The 24,323-nt window shown below is 39.4% G+C and overlaps 2 protein-coding genes across 2 annotated transcripts; one reads left to right on the forward strand and one right to left on the reverse strand.

Annotated features, from left to right (window-relative positions):
* Positions 1-12,421: 12,421 nt before the first annotated feature.
* On the forward strand, positions 12,422-14,611 carry LOC306877115 (gap junction alpha-8 protein-like; the record flags this gene model as incomplete). Its single annotated transcript, XM_079428648.1, has 1 exon — positions 12,422-14,611. One exon carries the CDS (start codon positions 12,422-12,424, stop codon positions 14,609-14,611), a length of 2,190 nt encoding a protein of 729 aa, XP_079284774.1.
* Positions 14,612-19,474: 4,863 nt separating this feature from the next.
* Positions 19,475-21,751, reverse strand: LOC306876633 (uncharacterized protein). The gene is made up of 7 exons (XM_079427962.1): positions 21,492-21,751; positions 21,214-21,323; positions 21,036-21,083; positions 20,865-20,936; positions 20,579-20,707; positions 20,062-20,187; positions 19,475-19,815 (listed from the first exon to the last, which is right to left on the reverse strand). Exons 1-7 carry the CDS (start codon positions 21,541-21,543, stop codon positions 19,783-19,785), a joined length of 570 nt encoding a protein of 189 aa, XP_079284088.1. The 5' UTR covers positions 21,544-21,751; the 3' UTR covers positions 19,475-19,782.
* Positions 21,752-24,323: the final 2,572 nt, after the last annotated feature.

Here is a 24,323-nt window from a genome sequence, read left to right on the forward strand (position 1 = left end):
ATCTAATAAACACGTTGTTGGTTTAGATGCACTGATAAGTTTATTTAGCTCTTCCTGTCCTATAGTTATAAAGCACTGCAGTTTTTCTTTGGGTGCGATGAGTGAAGCTGAAATACTAGATGCAGTAGAATCTACATTTGATATTGTATTTCTGATGTTATCTATTTTATCAGTAAAGAAATTCATAAAATCATTACTATTAAACTGTGGGGGAATATTTAGATCGGGTGGCGTCTGTTTATTTGTTAGTCTAGCCACTGTGCTAAATAAGAACCTTGGATTGTTTTGGTTATTATCTATGAGTTTGCGGATATGCTCTACCCTGGCAGCTTTTAGAGCCTGTCTATAGCTGGACATACTGTTTTTCCACGCAATTCTAAAAACTTCTAATTTAGTTTTTCTCCATTTGCGCTCAAGAATACGAGTTTCTTTCTTGAGAGAATGGGTATAACTGTTGTACCATGGCGCAGTACATTTTTCTCTAACCTTTTTCAATTTGAGGGGGGCAAAAGCTTCTAATGTATTAGAGAAGATAGTGCCCATGTTGCTAGTCATTCCGTCTAGTTCATGCGTATTTATGGGTACACAGAGCAGTTGAGATAAATCAGGCAGGTTATTTGTGAATCTGTCTTTGGTGGCTGGAACAATAGTTCTGCCCAGACGATAACGCGGAGCCATATAACTAATATCAGTAATAGGCAGCATGCACGATACAAGGAAATGATCAGTAACATCGTCACTTTGAGGTACGATATCTATATTAGTAAGATCAAGTCCATGCGATATAATTAAATCTAGCGTATGATTAAAACGATGAGTGGGCCCGGTGATGCTTTGCTTGACTCCAAGAGAGTTTATTAGGTCAGTAAACGCAAGTCCTAACGCATCATTTGTATTATCAACGTGAATGTTAATCTCCGACAATTAGCAGTTTATCGACATTAACTAGTAGATCTGAGAGGAAATCTGCAAATTCTTTTAGTAAATCTATATATGGCCCTGGCGGTCTATACACAGTAGCCAGAGCAAGAGATGGGAGAGATTTCTTTTGCATATCTAACAGTGTAACATTAAGCAGAAGTATTTCGAATGAGTTAAACCTCCTGTATCCTGTTTTCTGAGTAACATTGAGAGTATTACTATATATTGTTGCCACACCGCCGCCACGACCAGTCTGACGGGGCTCATGTTTATAACAGTAGCTTGGTGGAGTAGACTCATTTAGACCAAAATATTAATTTGGTTTAAGCCAGGTTTCAGTCAGGCAGAGTACATCAAAATGATTATCTGTGATCATTTCATTTACAATAACTGCTTTGGGTGAGAGTGATCTAATATTTAGGAGCCCAAGTTTTAAAAATTGTTTTTGTTCATTTATTTTGCGTTTTTCTGGTTTAATCACGGTCAGATTTTTACTAGATCCTGCATTAAATTTATATTTTGACCTCGCTATTCGGGGAACAGACACAGTCTGTATAGATTGGACAACGCAAGTACTTCTATCTTTTAAGTGGGTAGAACAAAAGTCATCATAGCAGTTATTTGAGAATTGGCTTACTAGTCAGATGGAGCGTAGCGTCCTGGAGATGTTGTCCGACAGGAGTTCCGCTCCGACTCTGCTGGGGTGCAGGCCATCAGCACGGAAAAGCCTAGGACGCTCCCACAAAAGATTCCAATTATTAACAAAGAGCAGTTTCTGTTCTTTACACCATGACGATAACCATTCGTTTAAAGCAAACAGTCTACTGAACCTTTCGTTTCCTTGTCGATACGTGGGAAGCGGTCCTGACACGATGATCGTCGCCGCGGGCGATGTGCTGCGTACCGTCTCGATCAGGCTCCTGTAGTCCCTTTTCAGTGTCTCCGTCTGCCGCAGCTTGATGTCGTTGGCCCCCGCGTGCAGCACGACAGCACGATGTTCTCGTTGCCCTTCAGGATCACGGGTATCTGCGCAGAAACATTGAGAACACGTGCACCGGGGAAACAGTGAGTGTGCACTTTACCTTCAGCTGACGTAGCACGGACGTGCCGGACGATGGAGCTTCCCACGACCACAGCATCGCGTTCCGTCTCGCGGAGGGGGGGCGAAGCGGTTCCGGGTGGAGATGAAGGACATCTGGGAAGATCGCGTTCTGGGTGCACAGGGTCTGTGCAGAGAAACACACGGAGTAGAGGTGGTGGGGATGTTAGAAGCGTGTACTTTACCTTCAGCTAGCGTAGCACGGACGTGCCGGACAATGGAGTCTCCGACGATCAAAACGTCGCGTTCTGCCTCGCGGAGGGGGGCGAATTGGTTCCTTGTGGAGATCTCGAAGACAGGGGGGGGGGGGGGGGGGGGGGGGAGTCATCACCCGAGGCCTGGCTCGCGTCCTCCGCTGCTGCAACACCCAGGGTCCGTGGTGCCCCGGCGCCGGAGTGAAGGACATCTGGGAAGATCGAGTCCTGGGTGCACAGGGTCTGTGCAGAGAAACACACGGAGTAGAGTTGATGGGAGTGTTAGCAGCATGCTGTATACCTACCCCGGATTTGTGAGCGTCAGCCTGGGATGTTTCCAGCGCGGCTTTCCGCTGTCTCAGCTGGGCCTGCTTCTCCACCAGGTCGCGGATCTGCTTCTCCATGGCTTCCAGCTCCAGCTGCACCGAATGCAGCTCGAACGTGTCCTCACCTGCACTCAAAGGTAGACACAAATCCGCCATTTCAGCAAGTAACAGTGAAACAATAGTAATGTGTGTGAATAGAGGATTTGCAATGTAAGCGAGATTAGCGGCAGCCCCTCTGCCGTTGCTAACGGGCTATAAGCTAATAGCAGACTCGAGAATCAGAATAAAACTAGTGATAAACAGGCGCTCTGATTGGATTTATTATAGAACGCTATAGTGGATATATTCACACGTTATAGAAAAGCCGTTTGAATAAGGCAGTCGAAGCCCCACTGTCGTCGTTAAAGCAGGTTCAGTGGCAAACGGTTCTGTATAGCGTACTAACTAACAACCCGACCATACGCGCCAACCCGTTTGACTAAGGCTGTCAAAGCCCCACTGTCGTTGTTAAAGCAGGTTCAGTGGCAAACGGTTCTGTATGGTATAATGTTATTGCATTGAAAGTCGAGCGAGATCACGGAAAAAGTGAAAATTAATGTCACGAGTCCTGCCTGTGGTCTTCTGTCTGCTCGCCACCAGAGGTCGTCTTCTGATTATATTGACTCTCACACTACACAGACTTACACGTCACCACGGACTATATTTCCCATGCTCCATTTCCCCAATCACACGCTCACCTGTAGCCAATTACACACACAATATAACACCCACTCAGATCCTTCTCAAATCGCAGAGTATTGTTTAACGTTTATCGCTCTCTTAGTGATAGCTACATTATGGAGCCAGTCTTTCTCCAGTCTTAGTTCCCAGCTAATTTCCCGTGTTTAGATCCTAGCCTGTGTCTCTCGATTCTGTGTTTCCCTGCCTCCTGTGGATTTTGCTTGTTCTGGATTACCCCTGTCGTCGCGCCATGTTTAGATACATTGTTCCCCTTGTCTGGACTATAGCCTGTCTGTTGGATTTCTCATTTGCCTCGCCCTCTGGATTACGTTTTCCGCCGACTGACCCACACCTGTCTCTGGATTACTCTTTGTCTTGCCTGTGCCATATCTGCTTGCTGGTGTTCGACCCCTGCCCGTCTTGACTATGTCTTTGAATAAAGTTTTGCATTTTGATCCATACGTGTTCCTTGTTTACATTTTTTATTTTTGCTCTTATTTTATGTTTTGTATTTTATTACAATTTTACAGAATGCTGTTGTTCCGCATATCAGCAAGCTGTGAACAACACCAACAGCACAATTGCTAGTGTCATATTGATTTTATTCAACTGTTAAATTAGAAGTTAATACAGTATTGAGCAACTTACATTTTAAACACAATATTGCCATTTATCTTTTCTGTTTTTACTTTGCAACAATAAATAAATAAATATGTCCAGTCCCTTTCTCCAAACAGCAGACAGTAGTGGTATTTCACTCTTGAATGAATCAATATCCCCTTTCACACATACCAATTTTACTGGTAAATTACCGGACCATGTGTGAAGAGTACCTTTTCAAAAATACCAGTAATTTGTTCCGGCAATGAGAAGTCGTAACATTATCAGTAAATTACCAGTGACCTCTTCTGTATAAATGCAGAATGAGATTACCAGAATGAGCATGTAAAAGTTCAGAATGTGCTGATGTAAGACATCTACTCTGAGCCAATTTAATGGCTCTGGGCCAATCATAACATTCTGATGCAGAAGACGCATTTACTCTAAGCTGTGTAGTTAATTTTGAAGTTGTCTAATATGATGTCTCTGAGCCAAAAGCAGCTGCATGAATATGAATATTTGACACAAAAATGAAAATATCAACAAAAACACTGACCACGTATACCCCCATGTTTACAAGCACAACACCAGGAGGTGCAGCCGTTTAGAGGTCATTTCTGGTTAATGATATCACAGAATTTACCGGTAATTTGGAAAAGATGTGTGTGAATAGTTATTTACCGGGGCTAATGGTGCTTTTTAAAGGGGTCATCGGATGCCCATTTTACACAAGTTGATATGATTCCTTAGGGTCTTAATGAAAGGTCTGTAACATACTGTGGTTAAAATTTCTCAATGGTAGTGTAAAAACCCCCTTCTTTACCCTGTCAAAGTCAGCTCTGCTTCAGCATGCTGTTCTAGTCCATGTTTCTTTAAATCCTAGTGAGCTCTGCTGACTCTGCCCCTCTCTTCCGTGGAGTGACGAGCAGACCATAGATATGTGTAGATTCCTTATTCGACCGCTCCAGATACGTTCAAGCGTCAGCCATCTCGCATTCACCATAATAATCAATGAATATTTAAAGATATACAAGTGTATAGCTTGCAGTTGTAGACTCACACAGTCAATGCGCTCAAAGATTCACAGACAGTTCCAAAAATTGCAGATGGCTTACATATCGCGGCCCATAGAAATGAGGCATCTAGGTATATATATCTATGGAACATGCTACTAAACTTCAGCCGCGAAACTGGCTAACTAGCACATTATTAGGAAAGGCGATTTAAAAAAAGATTAATAAAAACCCTTATACTCGCTTCTTCTGTTGATAAAGCTGGATCACGAATGATTCGGGTGAACACAGATGCATTTATGTAGATCAGGGATCGGCGCATTCCCTTCAAAGCAAAAGTAACGTTAATCTTCTGCGTCTTCAGCGGCTCAGATGTCGGGAGTAACTGACGACTGTTATATTCATTATTACATCCAACAACTAAACACTTCAATCGCTTAATCGGAGACATCTTGTCTTCCCCAGCACCGGAGGCGGACAGCTCTCAGCTCACTCAGGGTGGGTCTGAGGTAAGACCGTCTTGTCAATCAACTATCGTGAGAGGGGTCTGTATAGAACTATGTCATTCTGACAGGAATCTCAGAACAGCCTGATTTGAGAAAGGGGATTTTAAAATAGCATTTTTTTTAAAAACACTGGGTGGATTTTTATCATTATAGGATAGATGTGTACACACACTTCCAACACACATTTTTGTTCATACAACTTGTAAAGTGAATTTTGCATCCGATGACCCCTTTAAAGAGGCTAATGTTTTTTGGCGGTTGAGTGAATGATTCACTAACTCACTTATGAAGATAGTGGCTGCATCTGAAATCATCTACTCTCATACTATATTTCAGGGGAAGAACAGTAGGACTGTGTGAAAGGAGTATGTCCAAATTCTTAGTATTCATAAAATAGTAAGCGAAAAGGTCCCAAATGACCTACTACTTCTGGTGAGATTCTGAAGTATGCATCAAATAGATACATTATTATCCCATTCATGAGGCTACGTGTGTCAGAGAGTCACAGTCACAGTCACCTGAATTCTAATCACCTGCACCTGCAACCCCTCATCAGCACCTCCATAAGAACCACACGCTCTCTCACACTCATAATCTGGTCTATGGTTCACCACGCTGAACAGTCACCAGACTCCCTTGCGTCTAATCTGTGTTATACTTACCTTGTAGTTTCTGCAGACACTCCAGCGATTCCCCTTTGACGACTCTAGATCTCCCGCGATCAGAGATCCTGTGTTCAGTTCCCAGTTCATGCACTGCATCGGATCATTACTCAAGTCACTCACCTACTTGGTTCACCAGTCATCTGCATCATTGTTAATAAACATTCTGTATTGCATCTAACCTGCTTCTCCTGCCTTGTTTGTGACAATGTGAGAGTGTTTGTGAATAGGTGTTTTTGACTTTAGCTGGGTTTAACCGACCACCGAGAACGTTCACTTGCAGTCAGGACGGAGTTGAAAAGGGAAGTCATCAAGTCGAACACTTTCTGCTTCCTGTAGTGATGCTCACACATGTTTGCTTATTTTATCATAGGTGAACTGGATTGGATACAATCAGGGCCATTTCTAGTTTTTTTTTTATCAGTACCCATAATAAAAGTGTCCACGTTTTTTTAAATTCTGTTCATATGCATATAAATTGTCTTTACCTGCAGCACAGAGTCACACAAGCCACAAACAAAGATCTGCTGAAAAACAGTACAATAAATGTCCAAGTTTTGTTTTCTAAAATGGATTGTAGGTAAATATCGACCTCATCAGACATTTTATTTTCTGTCTTATAAAGTATGTGAGAAAACAAGTCAGTGCATGAGTCCACTGTTCAAATGAATCAAACTGAACTACACATAATTTCAGACGTTTTTGCAAAGGTCTTTTTTTTCAGATTAAAGGGACGTGACATGTGGCCAAGTATGGTGACACACTCTGAAATTGTGCTCTGCATTTAACCCATCCTAAGTGCACACACACCCAGAGCAGTGGGCAGCCATTTATGCTGCGGCGCCCAGGGAGCAGTTGGGGGTTCAGGCACCGATTTGTTTAGACACTAGGCATCATACACTTACCGACTTTGTAAATAGTGACAGAGGAAAACTGTCCATCATACTACACAACTGAGGATGATACACTAGCAGACTTTGAATTCGTTCCGATCACAATAAACTCACTCAGAAACTTGGGTATTGTTGCTAGGAGACGCTCGACAAATGAAAACAAAATGTGTTCTAAAATCGGCTGAAAATATCATGTTTGATACCCTCCGACTGGGTGTGATGAAAGTCTGAAGCTAAAAAATCGGAGTCTGTGACCATCATACACTACGCGATCTGGGAATCTGTCAACTCTAATCTGCAGACTGTCTCTGACTTTTGGCAGCTAGCATCGACTTCTCAAGACTGTAAATTAGCAGAAAATCGATGCAAAAATCATGTAGTGTATTCCAGTCTAACACTGCGAGAAGCCTGTTTGTGAACTGATATTAGGCTAATATAACCTAAAATACTATGTGGAGGACGCAAAATAATTGAATAACTATAATATGACCACATGGTTTTCACGGTGCACACAATGGGGAGGAACGAGGAACACGAGACGTGGATAAACTCAAATATACAGTCTTTAATATCAAACAAGGCAGGGCAAGACAAGGCAAGGCTGACACACAGAAACACCAGGAGTAACAAGTAGACCAGACAAAAACTAACTGAACAGACAGGACTTAAATACAACGGTTAATTACAGACAAAGACTAACACACAGCTGAACAGTATTAACTAATAACCACACTAAACAAGGACAGGAAACGAACCAAATAAGGACACAAGAGGGAAAGACATGACACACACGACACATGACTGACAATGGTGAACCTATGAACCAAGCTCATATTTAAACACGGTCTCCATGCTATGTACTCAAGCTGTGTACACATATCTGTCCTTACTAGTACAATTTTGGCTGTATTATTTGTGTCCCCTTCAAAAATTTCTCTAAAGAAATTTTATGTTTATTGCCCCCCTACTGTTAGATGAAATTTATGCCCTTTATGAAGCATTATGTACTGCTTACAGTGCCTTTAAAGTGCTTTGATGGCATAGCGCTGGTGCCTTTTCAAGTCAGACAAAATGTCTAATGCATTATTAGTGAGTGGCTATATTGTTATTGCACGTTTCATATCAGTAGGGTCAGTTAAGCACATTGGTCCGAGAGTCCATCATATCAGCAGGTCAGCAGAGGTGAGGGTGTGTCAAATCTGTCTAGAGGAAGAATAGAGAAGGCCAGGTCTTTCACTTCCGTCCAAAATCAACATTTGTTCCTGTCGCATACACAATTGCGACTGGGCAGTGCCGGCCATCACACCCATCGAGGTGTTCTTTATGACCACAACCGGTCGACCAGCACAATGACCTCAGTGCAGTTACCTGCTCCATACATCCATAAACACACCACACGTAATCATGCGAACGCACACACTAATCAGGAGTTTAGGTTGGCTCGGACTGATGTCCACATGGGTGAGTGTGTATAAACTGTGATCGCTGAGAACAGTTTCTGTGTACATGGAGGGAAGTGAAGAGAATGCTTTGTGTATTCTGATAAATTAATTAAACAATCATTGGAAAGGGTCGAAAATATAATTCCCAGAGGAAGTGAGGCTCATTTCAGGAATAATGAGGAGAAATGAAGAGATATGCTGGAGGTGTGAACAGGGCTGAGAGTTCATAGGAATGAACGCCCATTATGTTTCAAAACTTCAAGTTTAAAAGTTTAAAATATATATATATATATATGATAGGTGCCCTTTTTCCTTAATGTCCAGAAGCAGGACAAGTATGACCATGGCTATTTGAAGCCTTTCATTTCTGTGGAGAGTTTTAAATAAAATCTTTACTATTTCATTGTGACTTCATCCTCCAGTGTCTTTTTAAATGATAATTCTATTTAAATCAACCTTCCTTAGTATCCTCATCCTCTTTAGCAATGAAGAACTGCTGAAGTCTGCATTCATTCAGCTGTAGGAGATTTGTCATGTTGGACACAGTAAAAAATTGCTTTGACTTAAATTCAAATGGTTGTATCTCTGTATGACACATGAATGTTGTTAGGGAAATATAATTTTCAGACTTAATTTAGTAATCTTCAAGCATACTTAATTTTCTCTCTAGGCTGGACTGTGTGTGTATTGTTAGGTACTATGCTGTACCTAAAGTGCATTGGTTTCGAATGCATAATTCAACTTTACAGTGCCCCAAAAAAGCATTTAAAGGAACACTCCACTTTTTTTTGGAAATAGGCTCATTTTTCAACTCCCCAAGAGTTAAACACTTGATTTTACTGTTTTCGAATCCATTCAGCCGATCTCCGGGTCTGGCGGTAGCACTTTTAGCATAGCTTAGCATAGATCATTGTATCTGATTATACCGTTAGCATCTCGCTCAAAAATGACCAAAGAGTTTCAAAATTTTTCCTGTTTAAAATTGGACTCTTCTGTAGTTACATTGTGTACTAAGACTGACGGAAAATGAAAAGTTGCGAAAAGTATGAAAATGAAAAGTATGGCTAGGAACTATTACTCTCATTCCGGCGTAATAATCAAGGAACTTTGCAGCCATACCATGGGTGCAGCAGGCACAATGATATTACGCAGTGCCTGAAAGAAGTCCCCAGCTAGGTAACTAGTTATGATATAGCTGGGGACTAAAACGGTAAAACTCAACTGTTTAACTCTTGGGGAGTTGGAAAATGAGCCTATTTTCAAAAAAAGTGGAGTGTCTCGCTTGTCAAAGATGTATCAATGTAATTAAATACATTCAATAAAACATCCAACAAAGTGTCATTTGCAAACAAATGGTGCCAGACTGCAAAGACTTATACGACTTTTTGAAGAGTTTAAAACTGTTTATTTATTTATTTTAGAAAAGTAAATACATCAAATTTAATTACATCTAAGCATGAATTGGTCTTTTAAGGGACAGCAGGAAATGTATTGTGAGCCGATTAGCATTTGATAGTTGTGTTATAGCTTCATGAGTGTCTGCTGCTTTGGCACAATGTGAGCTCAGGCCTGACTGCACATGCTCCATAGGCTCAATGCTCTAGAATGACATCATGTCTTTCTGTGTCATCCTATCACTATTCATGTGGCTTATCCTGCCAGTGTCCACTATATCAACACACAAACCCCTCTAGGGCACAATTACCAGGGTTCGAAATGCAGGGTATACCATGAAGTCAGGGAAATATGATATAGCATCAGTCTTTTCCAGTTTGATATTAATACTTTTTATTTTTAATGAATTAAAAAGATGGGTTAATGTATGTAAAATTAGAATATTATTTTCTTCCTAACGTAAATTACAGTATTAATATTGTATTGATATAATTCTAGCTCCACTTTTTATTTTTCCTCTATATACACATCTTTATGAAAGAGAAACATACCCTTATTTTAGGGTATTTAACATGTAATACTGCTCATGTTGTGTTTGCTAATACTTTCTCAATAAAAACCAAAAAAAATTTTAAGGTACAGTTTTCTTTCCTGTGCTGACATGAAATAATAAATTAAACAGAAAACATATTTAGTTTTAACTGAAGACACTTTTTTGACGTGCAAATTTTGACATGCAACATATATTATAATCAACGGTAGATTATGATTAACAGTGAGAGTGTAACATAGAACAAAACTTGTTAGAAAAGTTACAATTTTGATGACACATTTGGCATCATAATTTCATTAAATTATGACATATTTAAAATATTTATTTTTATATAGCCTTTCGCACACACACAACATAAGTGACACAGACTTCAGTCTTACAGTATATTAAGCGGTTAGTTAATTATGCTCTTCTCTTTATCTTGATGTTTAGTCCTAATGTACACAGCAACCAGTCAAATGTTTATGAGAGATACTCTGCAGAATGGGGAAATGAATTGTGTAGCTTGGAATAAACTCTCCGTCTATGTGGCATAAAACATTGCCGATTGACTGTCAGTCATAATTGTAGCACAAACGGTTTCCCCTGACAACAATAATTCAACAGTTTAGATAAGTGCTAAACAATCCCAAACTTTAAATAAACCATTCCTGAGTCTGACAGGGTTTTGCCAACTGTTGCATGTGTTCTCTTAGGACTGCTACAGCATGGAAAAATGTGATTTTGGGGTCTCTGAGACACATTTTCTGTCTTTTAACTACTGAGTTGTGTGTAATGTTCAAAATCTTGGTATGACCCAACACTGACAAGAATGTGTCTGGCCAATGATTCAACTGCGCAGGAAATTTTTTAACAGGGTATTGTTGAAGTTTATCCATGTGTGTATGTGTATTTGAGCTTCCTGGCCAATATCATAAATATGCCACTGCACTGCACTGTTGCCCCGTTATCACAAAATAATTAAACTTTATACCTCCAACACCCAGCTTTCCTGCATGTGTGTGTTTGCCCAAATGCTTTATTATCACCATTTCCTAAGGCTGTCTCCCTTGTGAAATATCACTGTTGTTGTAAGGTCCTTTGGCTCCAATACACCAACAACGTTTTGTTGAAGATTTGTGCTTGGATAATTTACTGTGTGTATCCCTCTACAGTGAAATGCAAACACTGAAATACCAAAACGATGAAATCAATATTTAATATAAAAATTCATACTATATGTATTTATATTATCAAAAGAAGAGGACGTTTCACAATCACAAATTGGTTTTCATCATCTGATGTATCCTTACAGCATGTCATGATCAAGTAGGCCATTGCTGTGGACCTCATGCCCCAATTTTATTTCACTTTTTTTAAATGTGTACTTTTGGTTCGGGCCTGTGGATGGTGTCCTGTCCCTCTGGCCCCTCTGGTTGCGGGTCTGTTGATCCTATTGTCTTCTGCATCAACACTCGTGGTCTGGTGCATAAAGGGCATCTGGTTAGCAGCTTAGACTCTACAGCAGGCATGAAAAGCAGCCATCATAGCCCATTCGCTCACATCTGCTCAGTGGTGCGACAAGGACGAGGACTGAGTCTGGGGGACTGGGGGACAGGAGTTCAATTCGCCTCACAAGCCCCAGGAGCAACGGACTGAACTGGACTGCACTGGACCCGCCACTGTGCAAAGGTGACCATTTAGACTCAGTTCACTTTGGCTTTCCTTTTAATGCAATAGTTTTTTTTGTTTGTTTTTTGTCCAGTTTTGTTTTAATGTCTAAGATGGCTTAAATTGTTGAATGTGAGTCTGTTGGTGATATGTTTTTGGCACTGGCATATCTAAGTCTTACAGTTGTTTCCTGGTCCTGTTTGTAAATGGTCAGTTCAGTCTAGTTTTGTTTATCAAGAAGTTTACTGATTAATGAGATGGTTCATTTGGAAAATATTTTTTGTAATATCTTAACAATAACTTCATTATGAAATCTCTGTATATTAAAAAACACAACCGCAAGGACATATGATATATCAGGTTTATTTAGTAAGTAAAATACTCTTGGACCATCTTGTTTCTCCCTAATTCCCATTTGTCTTTCTTGTGCACAGCTAATACACAACCATGGGAGACTGGAGCTTCTTGGGTAATATTTTGGAAGAAGTAAATGAACACTCCACTGTGATTGGCCGTGTTTGGCTCACAGTTCTGTTCATTTTCCGCATTTTAATTCTGGGCACGGCAGCAGAGTTTGTCTGGGGAGACGAGCAGTCTGATTACGTATGCAACACTAAGCAGCCAGGTTGCGAGAATGTGTGTTACGACGAGGCCTTTCCAATCTCACATATCCGTCTATGGGTGTTACAAATAATTTTTGTATCCACACCTTCACTTGTATACGTCGGCCATGCTGTCCATTACATCCACATGGAGGAAAAGCGAAAGGAGCGTGAAGAAGCCGAGGTGAGTCACCAACAGGAAATGGGCGAGGAGCATCTTCCACATCCAGATCAGGGAAGTGTTCGCACCACCAAGGAAACCAGCTCGAAAGGTAGCAAAAAGTTCAGACTCGAGGGCACTCTGCTTTTCACCTACATATGCCATATCATCTTCAAAGCTCTTTTTGAAGTAGGCTTCGTAGTTGGACAGTACTTCCTCTATGGCTTCCGCATCCTGCCGCTGTACAAGTGCAGTCGTTGGCCGTGCCCCAACACGGTGGACTGCTACGTCTCCCGGCCCACTGAAAAGACCATCTTTATAATTTTTATGCTTGCAGTTGCTTGTGTTTCACTGTTCCTTAACTTTGTGGAGATCAGCCACCTCGCCTTGAAAAAGATCCGATTTGTATTCCACCGACCAGCTCCAGCGCAGTTGGAGCCTCTTGGACCACCTGAGAGGAGCTTACCATTTCTTCTGACCACCCCTGTCCAAAAAGCCAAGGGTTACAGGCGCCTTGAAGAGGAGAAGAAAGACGAGGTGGCACACATATATCCACTAGCTGAGGTCGGTATAGAAGAGAGCCAGTTCTTCTCACCTCAGCTGGAGAAGGAGCAGAAAATGTGTCAGGAGGTGGTTATGCCAACAGCACCACCTGTAGAGACAATCATATGCGCTGAGACTCAACTCTCCTTCATTCAGGTCACAGAGACACTACCAGAGTTTTCACCAGAAGAACCACTTCGGGTAGGAGATGAGGTAGACAGCATAAAGACTCCGGCAGCTTTACCAGAAGTACTGGAGGAGCGTTCAGAAGGGGAAAGTGTGGAGGAAACATATTTAATATCACTTGAAGAGAGTTTGGATGTAGATCTAGGAGAACTGGTCCGTAGAGAGGTGACTGAGGAAAAGTCAGAGGAGAGTAGCTTAATAGATGCTGAGCAAACACAAGAAAAACTTTCAGAAGCTGAAGAAGAGAAGGAAACCTTACAGGAAACTGGGGAAAAAGAGCATAAGACCTTTAAGGCACAGGAGTTGAGGGAAGAAGGGAGTTTACCTGATGTGGTCGAGGAAGCGACAGCAGTTGAGGTGTCTGATGAAGAGAGGGAACTTTGTGAAATTGAGCCTTTTGTAAAGGAGGACATTTTGGAAAAGGTGAAAATTTTAGATGATGGTAAGATTACTGGAGATCTGGATGTGTCTAAAATATCTGAGGGGGAGCAAAAGTCTGAGGCTTTAGGGGAGGTAGCAGGGTCAAATTTATCTGACATAGAGCCCATTGGGGATGAAGTGGATATGGGAAAGGTCAAAGCTAAGGGGTGTGTAGAAGATATGGAAGGGGATGGAGTTCAACAGGATGTAGTAGACTCAGAAATGGGCAAAGCTTCAGAGGAAGTAGTAGATATAGGACAGGGCGAATCTATAGAGGGTCTAGTGGATGCAGGAAGAAGTTGTGCTTTAGAAGATGTATTACAAACAGGTAAGAATGAAGCTTTAGAAAATCTAAATGAAGTTAGACCTTTTGATACTGTAGTCAATAAAGGTGAGGAGGTTCTAGATAAAGATGTAGGACTTGCTGTTGACACTAAACAGGTGGAAACTATTGGAAAAGAGGAGGTATCCTTGAAGATAGAGGATCCAGAGGAGGTCCAAGTCTCTAGGGAGTGTGATGGGTCAGGAAAAAAAGAGGATTCTGTGGAAACTGGAGGCCCAGAGGAGGAGGAGTGTTCTGAAGAAATGAAGGCCATGGAGGCAACAGAGGAGATGATGGATGTTTCAATTGTAGCTTTGGAACTAGAGAAAATAGAGGAAATAAGATCATCAAGTCGCCTCAGCAAAGGTAGCAGCAGAGCCAGGTCAGATGATCTTACAATATGATTGAACAACAAGCAGTAACTTGACATGGAAAAATCCCCAAATTCCCAAGTGCCACATTATCAGGTGAATCATTGGACAAGTTTTCTTGATCAGGGGTTTGCAAAATGTCATGAAATGCCCAAACTATGATCATTCCCTTGCAGGAGAACACCTTCCTGAATGTATATACTTCATGTATAAAGGCCCATTAATACTGTATGAGAAAAATATTATGAATTTCTTTGTAACCACCTAGGAGTTCTAAACACAAGTTTGAAAAACCCTATTTATTTTTTATTTTTTTTACAAACAAGTTCACCTAAAAAGAAAGGCAAAGATACAAGAATACAAGAACAGTAAATGATTTGTATAGATTATGGAAATAAATTACAGACAATCTTCTATAAAAAAGTAGTAGCTTATTTCTCACAGTGATCATTTCTAATGACATACTTTCAAACATAATTGTAATATCCTTTTTAGTCTTGTTTTTCAAAAAGCCCCTTTCTTTATTTATTAAATTTATTATACTGTAAATCCCATGCAAGATAATCACAGAGAGTGACATTCTGAATTTCTATGCATCTATTGCTTTCACTATTAATGTTAATCTATACATTTGCCTATTATTGTTTTGATTATCCTGGGCCATAATAATTGTGTTATTGTTATAAATCTACAATCAATTTGTTTACAACATTTACATTCCTTTTCAGTAACATCTGGACTTCTGATACAAAATAAATTAAAAAGACAGAATATTGTAATTGAGAAGTGGTAGGGTTTGAATGCAGGTAGCAGGACTAATATTTATATGGACTGTATCACTAAAAATAAAAACAAGTGTGTAATACCTCTGTTTTTTTTGTTTGTTTTCTTTGTTTTTGAATACCCTAAATAAAGATACCACACTGACTGATGACCAGTTGTGCTGTTTGTATTCATATAATTTTTCACCTGCCCATGAACAACAATATCTGACATCATCAAAAGGATATATATTTTAAGTGTAATAAAATGGTATTTGCGGAAATGGTATAAAAATATGTGTTACGTAGTGAATTTGGACAAAAATTACACATGTATGACCTGTAGTGGACATTCACTGAAAGAACAACCAAACAGAAAATTATAAGGGATAGATGTGTGAAGACTCAAAACAACCCTTCTTCAAACCAGGGGCTCGTTCTTCGTACGTCGCTAACTCAGTTAGCTGGATTTGATTGTTGACGATTTGGCATGATCTTGGATCGTTTGGTTCTTCGACGCTCATCCTGGACTTGCTGTCATAGCAACAGGTGCGCAAGCTTAAACCTGCTCGGGAGCAGGCTTATTTCATGTAAACAGGATTAGATCGCGGCTTTATAAGCGGAGGAGATAGGGAAGTCTGTCGCAGCCATGTCTTGCCCGTTTTTACGAGAGCAACCTGTTGCGGAAGGTGCGAGGATAATTCGCAGAGCTTTTAGAATTAATCGCGTTTTGCGACACAGACAGGATCCATTAGCACAGCGCGATAGTGTACTTTTTGAAAGATATCGTTTTTCACGTGAGGGTATCATTTACATAATAAACTTGTTAGAACCTCATATTAAAAGTTCTACTCGTCGGAGTCGGGCTTTAACCACAGCACAAACTGTGTGCATCGCGTTGAGATTCTTTGCGAGTGGCACTTTCCTGTACACTATTGGGGATGCGGAGAACTTGGCCAAAAGTGCTGTCTGTCGTGCCATTCGTAAAGTTTACCTGGCGCTAAAGCAGTTTTTAGGTGTTTTTGTAGTCTTTCCAAGCCACTTAAGACCCCAAGTTGTAAAACAGAGCTATTTCGCAATTGCAGGTACATTCTACTTGTTAATGAAGATCGTATGAATATGACCACACTAGTAAATATAAATCGATTGTCCCCCAGGCTTCCCTAATGTGATTGGTGCCATAGACTGCACACACATTCATATCAAGGCCCCACCAGGCCCCAAATGAAGGGGATTTTGTGAACCGAAAGGGGGTTCACAGTATAAATGTGCAGGTGAGTTAAGTATCACTATTCTTAATATTTTATATTGGTAATATATACAATGTATTCCATAAGTATGCAGTTGATTGACTACAATGTCTTAGACTCTATGTGTCATATCACAAATGTGGAAGCCAAATGGCCAGGATCTGTGCATGACTCAAGAATTTTCAGAGAGTCACAGTTATGCACATTATTTGAACGTGGTAAGGATATTAATGTCATGCTCACTGTATTACACACACTTATTGTGGGCCTAACAGAACTGCATTTTACCATTGTACAGGTGATTACGAGGGGATCCTGGTTGGAGACAGGGGCTATGCCTGTAGGCAGTATTTTATGACTCCATTCCCTGACCCCAACCCTGGACCACAAACCAGTTACAATGCAGCTCTAGCCAGGACAAGGGCACGCATTGAAATGACCTTTGGGCAACTAAAGGGAAGATTTCAGTGTCTGAAAAGTCTGAGGGTTGCACCTGACAGGGCATGCGACATTGTGCTGTATTACACAACATTGCCACCATTAGAAAGGAGAGGACCCCTGTGGTGGAAGTGCAGCCTGATGATGACCTCCAGCCAGTGCACTTGGATCAACCTAGTGGCAGAGCTGCACGGGACAGGATTGTGGAACACCATTTTTGAGAATAATTTAATAAAAATTAAGACAAAAAAATAAAATGACAAGGCAAATATGGATTCAATGATTTTTATTAGTTGTTCTTTGAGAAAAAAAAAAAACAAATTAGGGTCATCTTTTGCCTGTAAAGAGATATTGTTATGCAAGGTCAACAGTAGTGCTCTGAAATGTGAAATGTTTTAGTACTTACTCTGAAGTTCCTTTTGCAGCAACTCTATTTCTAGAGCAATTTTCTTCTTCATTAGCTCTTGGAGCTCCATTTCTCCCCTCAGTTTGTTTTTTTTGAATGCAAATATTCAACCTTTTGCTGTAGGCTACGTTTATAGAGGGAACGGATGTCACCCTGACTGTGCCATTTGCAGAGAAAATAAATTAGACTCAACGCATACAAAAAAAAAAAAAAAACTGAAAGTAAAAAAACAATGCAACACTGTCCACCTCTGTATCAGTTCTCTGTGCAGACTCCCTCTCTGCAGGCCTCGGTGCAGACTCCTGCAACTCATATTGCGGTCAAAAATATAAAGGACATTAGTTGATAAGTTTATAGGGTATATTATATAGTGCATTTTTATGTGTAGTTATGCACTTACAGGTACTTCCTCCAAAGTACACTCATCCGAGAGGGTCTCTTCACTGTCCTGTGCAATGAAAATAAATGGTATGACAAAGTGATACGGTGTCTCCACTATTGATATTGATTTCACTATTGAGAAAAACAAAAAAAAAGGACAAGTCCACTTACTGCACATGCTTCAGCCACCACTTGCATGGGAACAGGTAAAAGTGTGGGTGTGTTATGTAAAACTGCACAGAAATAGAGAAAGAAATAAAAATTCATTACAATGAGGTACACAGGAAAAGAAACATAGAAACTTTTAGTCCCCCCCCCCCCCATTTACTCAAAGTAGGTTTAACTGCCTTCCTTTCATGTCAATGCAATTCAGCACTACTCAAGATTTACCAGTTGAAGGGTGTAGCTGACATTTGGATTACACCAAATGCAAGGTAGCTACCAATTATTTTACAGTAGCCTATACAAAGTGAATTAAAAACCTCTTTACCAGTAATGAAGGTGCTGCTGCTACTGCTTCCTGGCTGTGGGTCTAAGGAAGAGCTGCTCCCAGGATGTCCTGAACATTGGGCCGGTTCACATTTAACTCAGGGTGCAGGACCACCGCCTGTTTTTTTTTGCTCTGCCTTTTTCCTAGTTGCTGATATAAACAAGCACATCATTTCACAGTCGTTTAAAACAAAAACAAAAAAAAAGACTAAGAACAACATATGTAGTTAATTATTACCATTTTGTAGAATATTCTTGTATTTCACCTTTACTTGTTCCCAATTTCTAGTGGGTCCTGTGGAGGCTCTAATATGAAAGATTAAAGTATGAAAATGTTTAATGTACATATACTGTCATAACTGATTGAAAACCTCTAACACAATCACTACTTACGCATTTAATTTGTCTGCAACTTTTTGCCAGCCCTCTCTCCTGGCTTTTGCAGCCTTTGAGGTGTTCCCTGTCGTTTTTATTAAATTTTGGAACTCCCCATAGCCCTCCATCAAGAGTTCTTGTTCTGCCGCAGAGAAAAAGTGGGCGCGCTCTTTGGCCATTGTGGGCAACCAATAACAGCGTTGCTGATCAGTGTTTCTACTATCGATACATATCCCCTTTTAAACCAGCGCATGAACGCGCAGTTATCTCAGATAACTCAATCCAGCGATACTAATCATCAACAACAGGTGTGTTCGAAGAACCCAATTAGCCGGATCATGATTAGCACGATGAAATCATCTCGGATGTCTCATTTGATCTCGGATGTTTTAAGCAGCGTACGAAGAACGAGCCCCAGCATGAAAGGTGTCAAAATATTTTTGTTATTTCAGCGTGACATTGTGGGTGTTTGCAACATCACACATTTTGCAACCTTGACACAAGCAGGACCATAGTCATACATTTACAAAAAAAGTGTCAACAGAGTGTCTGTTCAGCTTTGTTTCGGTTCACAAGATATGTTCTGTTCATGCCTCCATGGCCAACATAAAAATGAAAACCACACAGTGTATTTATTTACATAAAACATAATTATTTAAAAATGGATCAAAGTGCTTTTGAGACTGTCCAGTACAGTGGCTGCATATTGTCATTTTTCTTTCTCTTCTGAACCTTCTCCTCTTCCTCTTCACAGACATTCAAAGAAATGTAAGAATAATAATAAGGAGTCTGCCTTGATTTAAAGGTGTTTATTAGAATATAAATATTCTTTATAGATATAAAAAGTAATAATTTACATCCACTCCCATATCATCGGTCACACATCTTTAACACTTTTAATGTTTTTTTTTTTCTGCCTACAGGTAACGATGTCCAGTGTGAATGTCGAGGCTGTCAGGTTTTACTACAGGCAAGTCGATGTCCTGTGTTACCCGTTGTCTGTGAAGGGTATTTGGTGGCTCATTCATGCTCCTATTCTATGACTGAGAGCTGTCATATTGGTTGTATGGTGATGCCAAGGTGAGGATTTGATAATTAAGTCTTTCAAAAGATGCAGTTCAAATGATGATTGTCAACCTAGAAATGGAAAGAAAATATACGGTCACTGAAAATAACCTTCTACTGCAAATAGCTTTTCCTTCCCTATGGTTTCTTTGTTTCTCTTTCCAGATGATGAAATGTTTCTCTTTCTATATGAAAGAAAAATTTAATCTCGCCCTTTCTTGTAAATGCACAGCTTCTTGTGTTTACGAGAAGGAACCACAGACATGTGTGAAAGTAAAAAGTATGATCAAGTAATGAAGCTTTTTTCTCATCGCTGACCTTTGGAAGTGACTGCAAAATACGAATCAACCACTGAAAATCTTTTAGAGCATCTTTCAGGCTCTGATCTTGATGTTCTCTGATGTTCAGAGCTTCCAGACTCCTGAATTTCTCAACAGTGGAAATCTGATGAGATACCAAGTTTTTAACAATAAGTACATTACAAATAATATTTTTGATGTATCTGTAATAACTTTTCTGCAATTATATTACATTTCAAGAGATACAGCTGAGGCTGATTCACTATTTGTTGTTTTGAATGCATTACATTTTTATCAGTAATAGTTAGCTAAGATGAACCAAAGGGACTAATTACAGAAGCTCCCTAACTGGTCATCTTGTTTCATTTTCATATAAATTAACATATCCATGACCTTAACACACAAATCATAAATCCCAATACATTCTATGAAATTCTATGAAACTTTAACGGGTGTAGGCAGGGTTCTAAATGATGTGGTGTTATTTTTTTAAATTCCAAATCCATTTCTTACATAAGATCTCGATTCACTATTACCTTGCGTTTGTTGTTCTTGTATTTTGACCTCAAACATTTCAGCTCTTTATACCATCTGAAAATAAAACCTTTACATTCCTCTAAACTCAAGTCATCAACCATCCTAAAAGCTTGGGACTGTCCAGAAACCTGAAATATCAAATAGCAGAAAGAGTTATTCATTCATTGACTAGACAAGAAGAATGACATAGATAATCTCTCAATTGCTCATAATTTAGCTATGTCAAGACAGAGATGATTTTATATAGGAATGAAAGCTTGTCAGCAAAAACAATGTGTAATCTACCTTTGCTGTGACTCTGTTTAACTCTGTTGCTAGGTCTATTATAATGCTGAAAGTGTCCAAGGTGTTTTGCCTCTGTGTGGATACAAAGACATAGACGCATGAATGTATAACTGTCATTCAAAACAAAACATAATTAATTTATAGTTATTAACTAAATCAATGCAAGTGTACCTGTAGAAATGTTTCCTTTAATCCTAATGTATTCCTTAACTTGTTTACCTGTTAGATAAAGTTTGGTTTAGTTGTTTCAGCCCTCATTGTGTGTTCATGTTTTTCATCAACAAACAAAAAACCATGCACACATTCAGATAATATCAGTAGCCGTAGATGTTTCATGATGAAAACTTACTATTGTGGTAGACAACTCTGGCTTTGTGAATGGTTCAGACATACGATCATATTCCATTTTAACAGTCTTACAAAGAGTATTAGTTTTCCATGTGGACATGACATCATGTCCTTTAAAATAAAAAAAGTCTCACGTTAGCATGTAAATCTGCATATTAAATGCGAAAGTAAAGCCAATTGAATGACCGGTCATCGTTGACTTTAAACAAATAGGATACACATATTTCCATCATCACATACTATGTCATTCTTACTCTATCTGTATATTTATTGACTTACCGTTCCTGGGGCGAATCATGCAGGTTCCGACTGGACTTCCCAAAATCCCCATATGTTCGTATCACAGCGATCACAGAGACTCGCTAAGGTTTGTCAGAGAAGACGCTATATTTGACTGCTGTAGCCTACTCCTCCCTGTGGGCTTGTCCTTAAACTGAAATCACGTTATTTACGACCATAGATATATATACTGACTAGATGTCGCCTCTGACGCTGCTGTCCATAGGAACGATGCGTCAGCGCGGCCGCCATCTTGGGTCGGGGGAAGCCGCGTCTACTCTGCATTAGTTAACATTGGCAGAGAACTATCAACGATTAAAATCACCTTAATTTGTTTAATTTTCAACCGATTTTCAAGCCGTTTGGTTTATTATAAATGTCAAACATATATTTATGATAGAACATAGATTAATTAATTATTTTACTTATATGATATAAGTAAAATAATTAATTAATCTATGTTCTATCATAAATATGTGATACCATATACAATACAATACTTAGACACACCTACATAACTAATTAATTTGTTCTACAATGCACAAAACAATTACAAGGATGCTGATAGTGATATGAAAAAACATGAATAATATAAAGTATATATAAAATATAAATAAATAAATAATAGAGCAAAATTTTAATTAATAAAGGCACGAGTTAAACAAACAAAGCGAGAAAAAAAAACAATTATGGACTTCCTGACCAACAGACCTCAGAATGTTAGGATGGGGAACCTAACATCTGCATCTAGGCAGAAATTAAATCATCATAAATCGTCCAAATCTCAAATGATTTTTCTTAGTTTTTTGGTTTGTTCCAACTGACAGACATGCATTTATGATCGAGTCCAGAGAAAATTGAAGCTTTTGATATTAATCTACTTCAAAACTAGGTGTAAGTTTATTATTCTTCCACTTCAGTGAACTTAAAATTAACTATTGTTACTTACCTTAGCCTAGTCTACTGCACACAAAATGGCTACAATGGTGTGATATCCAAACTTAAAAATACATGTTAATTAAAACATTTGAATTGTACTGGTTTATTTTGTACATCAGCAAGCCTGCAATACAATGACCCAGCGTAAAATGGTTATATAACACAAAAACAAACATAACGTGCGTACGTAGTGTGAAAACACCTTCCAGTATTTACAACAGCTTATTAAATGATTAGGCTACAGTATATAACAGGTTAACCATTCTTTGAAAACATCCAGTTCATGAAAATATTTACTACAGCACAAAAGTCCGGCATCTTCAGAGTTGATCTGAATGCCGGGAAACTTTGGCGCTTCCTTCAGATCCCCGACCCAAGATGGCGGCGATGTTGACGTATGCTTAAAGGCCCAAGGCGACATCTAGTCAGTATATACAGGTCCTTCTCAAAACATTAGCATATTGTGATAAAGTTAATTATTTTCTGTAATGTACTGATAAACATTAGACTTTCATATATTTTAGATTCATTACAACACAACTGAAGTAGTTCAAGCCTTTTATTGTTTTAATATTGATGATTTTGGCATTCATGAAAACCCAAAATTCCTATCTCAAAAAAATTGCATATTTCATCCGACCAATAAAAGAAAAGTGTTTTTAATGAAGAGCTTTGTGAAATAAAATTTCATTATTTTTTTTTTATTTTTTTCCCCCCAGGCCTGGAAATGGCTGTTTTCAAAATGTAATAAAAGCAAGTGATGCACGCTGTTAATCACTTAAACTTTCTCGTTCGGCTGAATGCTCCGTTACCTCTCCCTCCTCTAATCACATGCTGGATCCATCACCTCGCTTTGTTCCGGGACCTCGAAATTTTCAAATTAAGCACTGGTTTGTAGTCATCTATTACGATGTCTCTGGGACAAAAGCAGCTGCATGAATGCAAAATTTGAAACAAAAATGAAACCATCAACAAAAAGACTGATAGCATACACCCCTCCATGTTTACAAATACAAGCGCAGTCATTGGAGGTTAATGATGTCACGGAATTTACCAGTATTTTGGAATGGATGTGTGAATGGTGCTTTTCCGGAAAAAAAGACGGAATGTTGTTGCCTGTGTGAACAGCGCATTTTTGAATTTACCGGTAAAGTCGTTCCTGTAATTTTATGGCAATTTACTGGTATTACTGTGTGAAAGGGGCTTTTGTTATATAATTTTAGCTTTAAAAATATACTTCTCCTTTTATTTGTAAAGAAAATATATTGTGTTGTGTTTGTGGGAGAGAGAAAAAAAATCTACAAGTTTGCGACTTTTGTCTGTGGCTTCAAGTTTACTGATACACGTGTGTGGCTATTCTCTACTTCTACAAATTCTGCTGTCACGGACGCTCAGTTGTTTTGCACCAATTTTACCTTCATACTGTACAGTACCTTGAGCACTGCTGTTCAGTTGGCAAGTTTGGGGCCAAATTTCTTTGTATTTTTGATACTTTTTCAAATATATAAAACAATTTATTTTATTTGGATGGATTTGTCTTTCAGGAAGCCAAAGCTAAGTTAAAGCTTCTGGTTGCAAAGCCGTTGGAGATTTTTGACTGCATCAATAATATTTTAGCACGAATTTGGCTATATTCCCCATCAGCTCTCACTATCTTTACACAGGCAAGCGATTTCGTCCAGGAATCATAAAATTGAGAAGAAGAAAAAATGAAGGGGGGGTTACCTACGGCATTCATCGGATCTTTCTCTTCCAATTTATCCATGTGCACGCGCATGTTGCTTAGTAACGAACGCGCTTGAGGCAGAATCGCGTACTTTAAACGGAAACAACAGCATCCTAATTTCTGATTGGCTGGTAGGTGGCATTTAACTCTGTATAACTCGAGACAGC

This window comes from Barbus barbus (genome assembly GCF_936440315.1).
Source record: "Barbus barbus genome assembly, chromosome: 11".
NCBI classification, from domain to species: Eukaryota; Metazoa; Chordata; class Actinopteri; order Cypriniformes; family Cyprinidae; genus Barbus; species Barbus barbus.

Excerpts from the sequence above, each read along its gene's own strand:
- LOC306876633 (XM_079427962.1), bottom strand. The coding sequence starts at position 21,543 with ATGGGGATTTTGGGAAGTCCAGTCGGAACCTGCATGATTCGCCCCAGG. Across the intron at positions 21,084-21,213 it reads CAGAGTTGTCTACCACAATA|GTAAACAAGTTAAGGAATAC; the intron begins GTAAGTTTTCAT and ends TTTATCTAACAG. Across the intron at positions 20,708-20,864 it reads TAAACAGAGTCACAGCAAAG|GTTTCTGGACAGTCCCAAGC; the intron begins GTAGATTACACA and ends TTGATATTTCAG.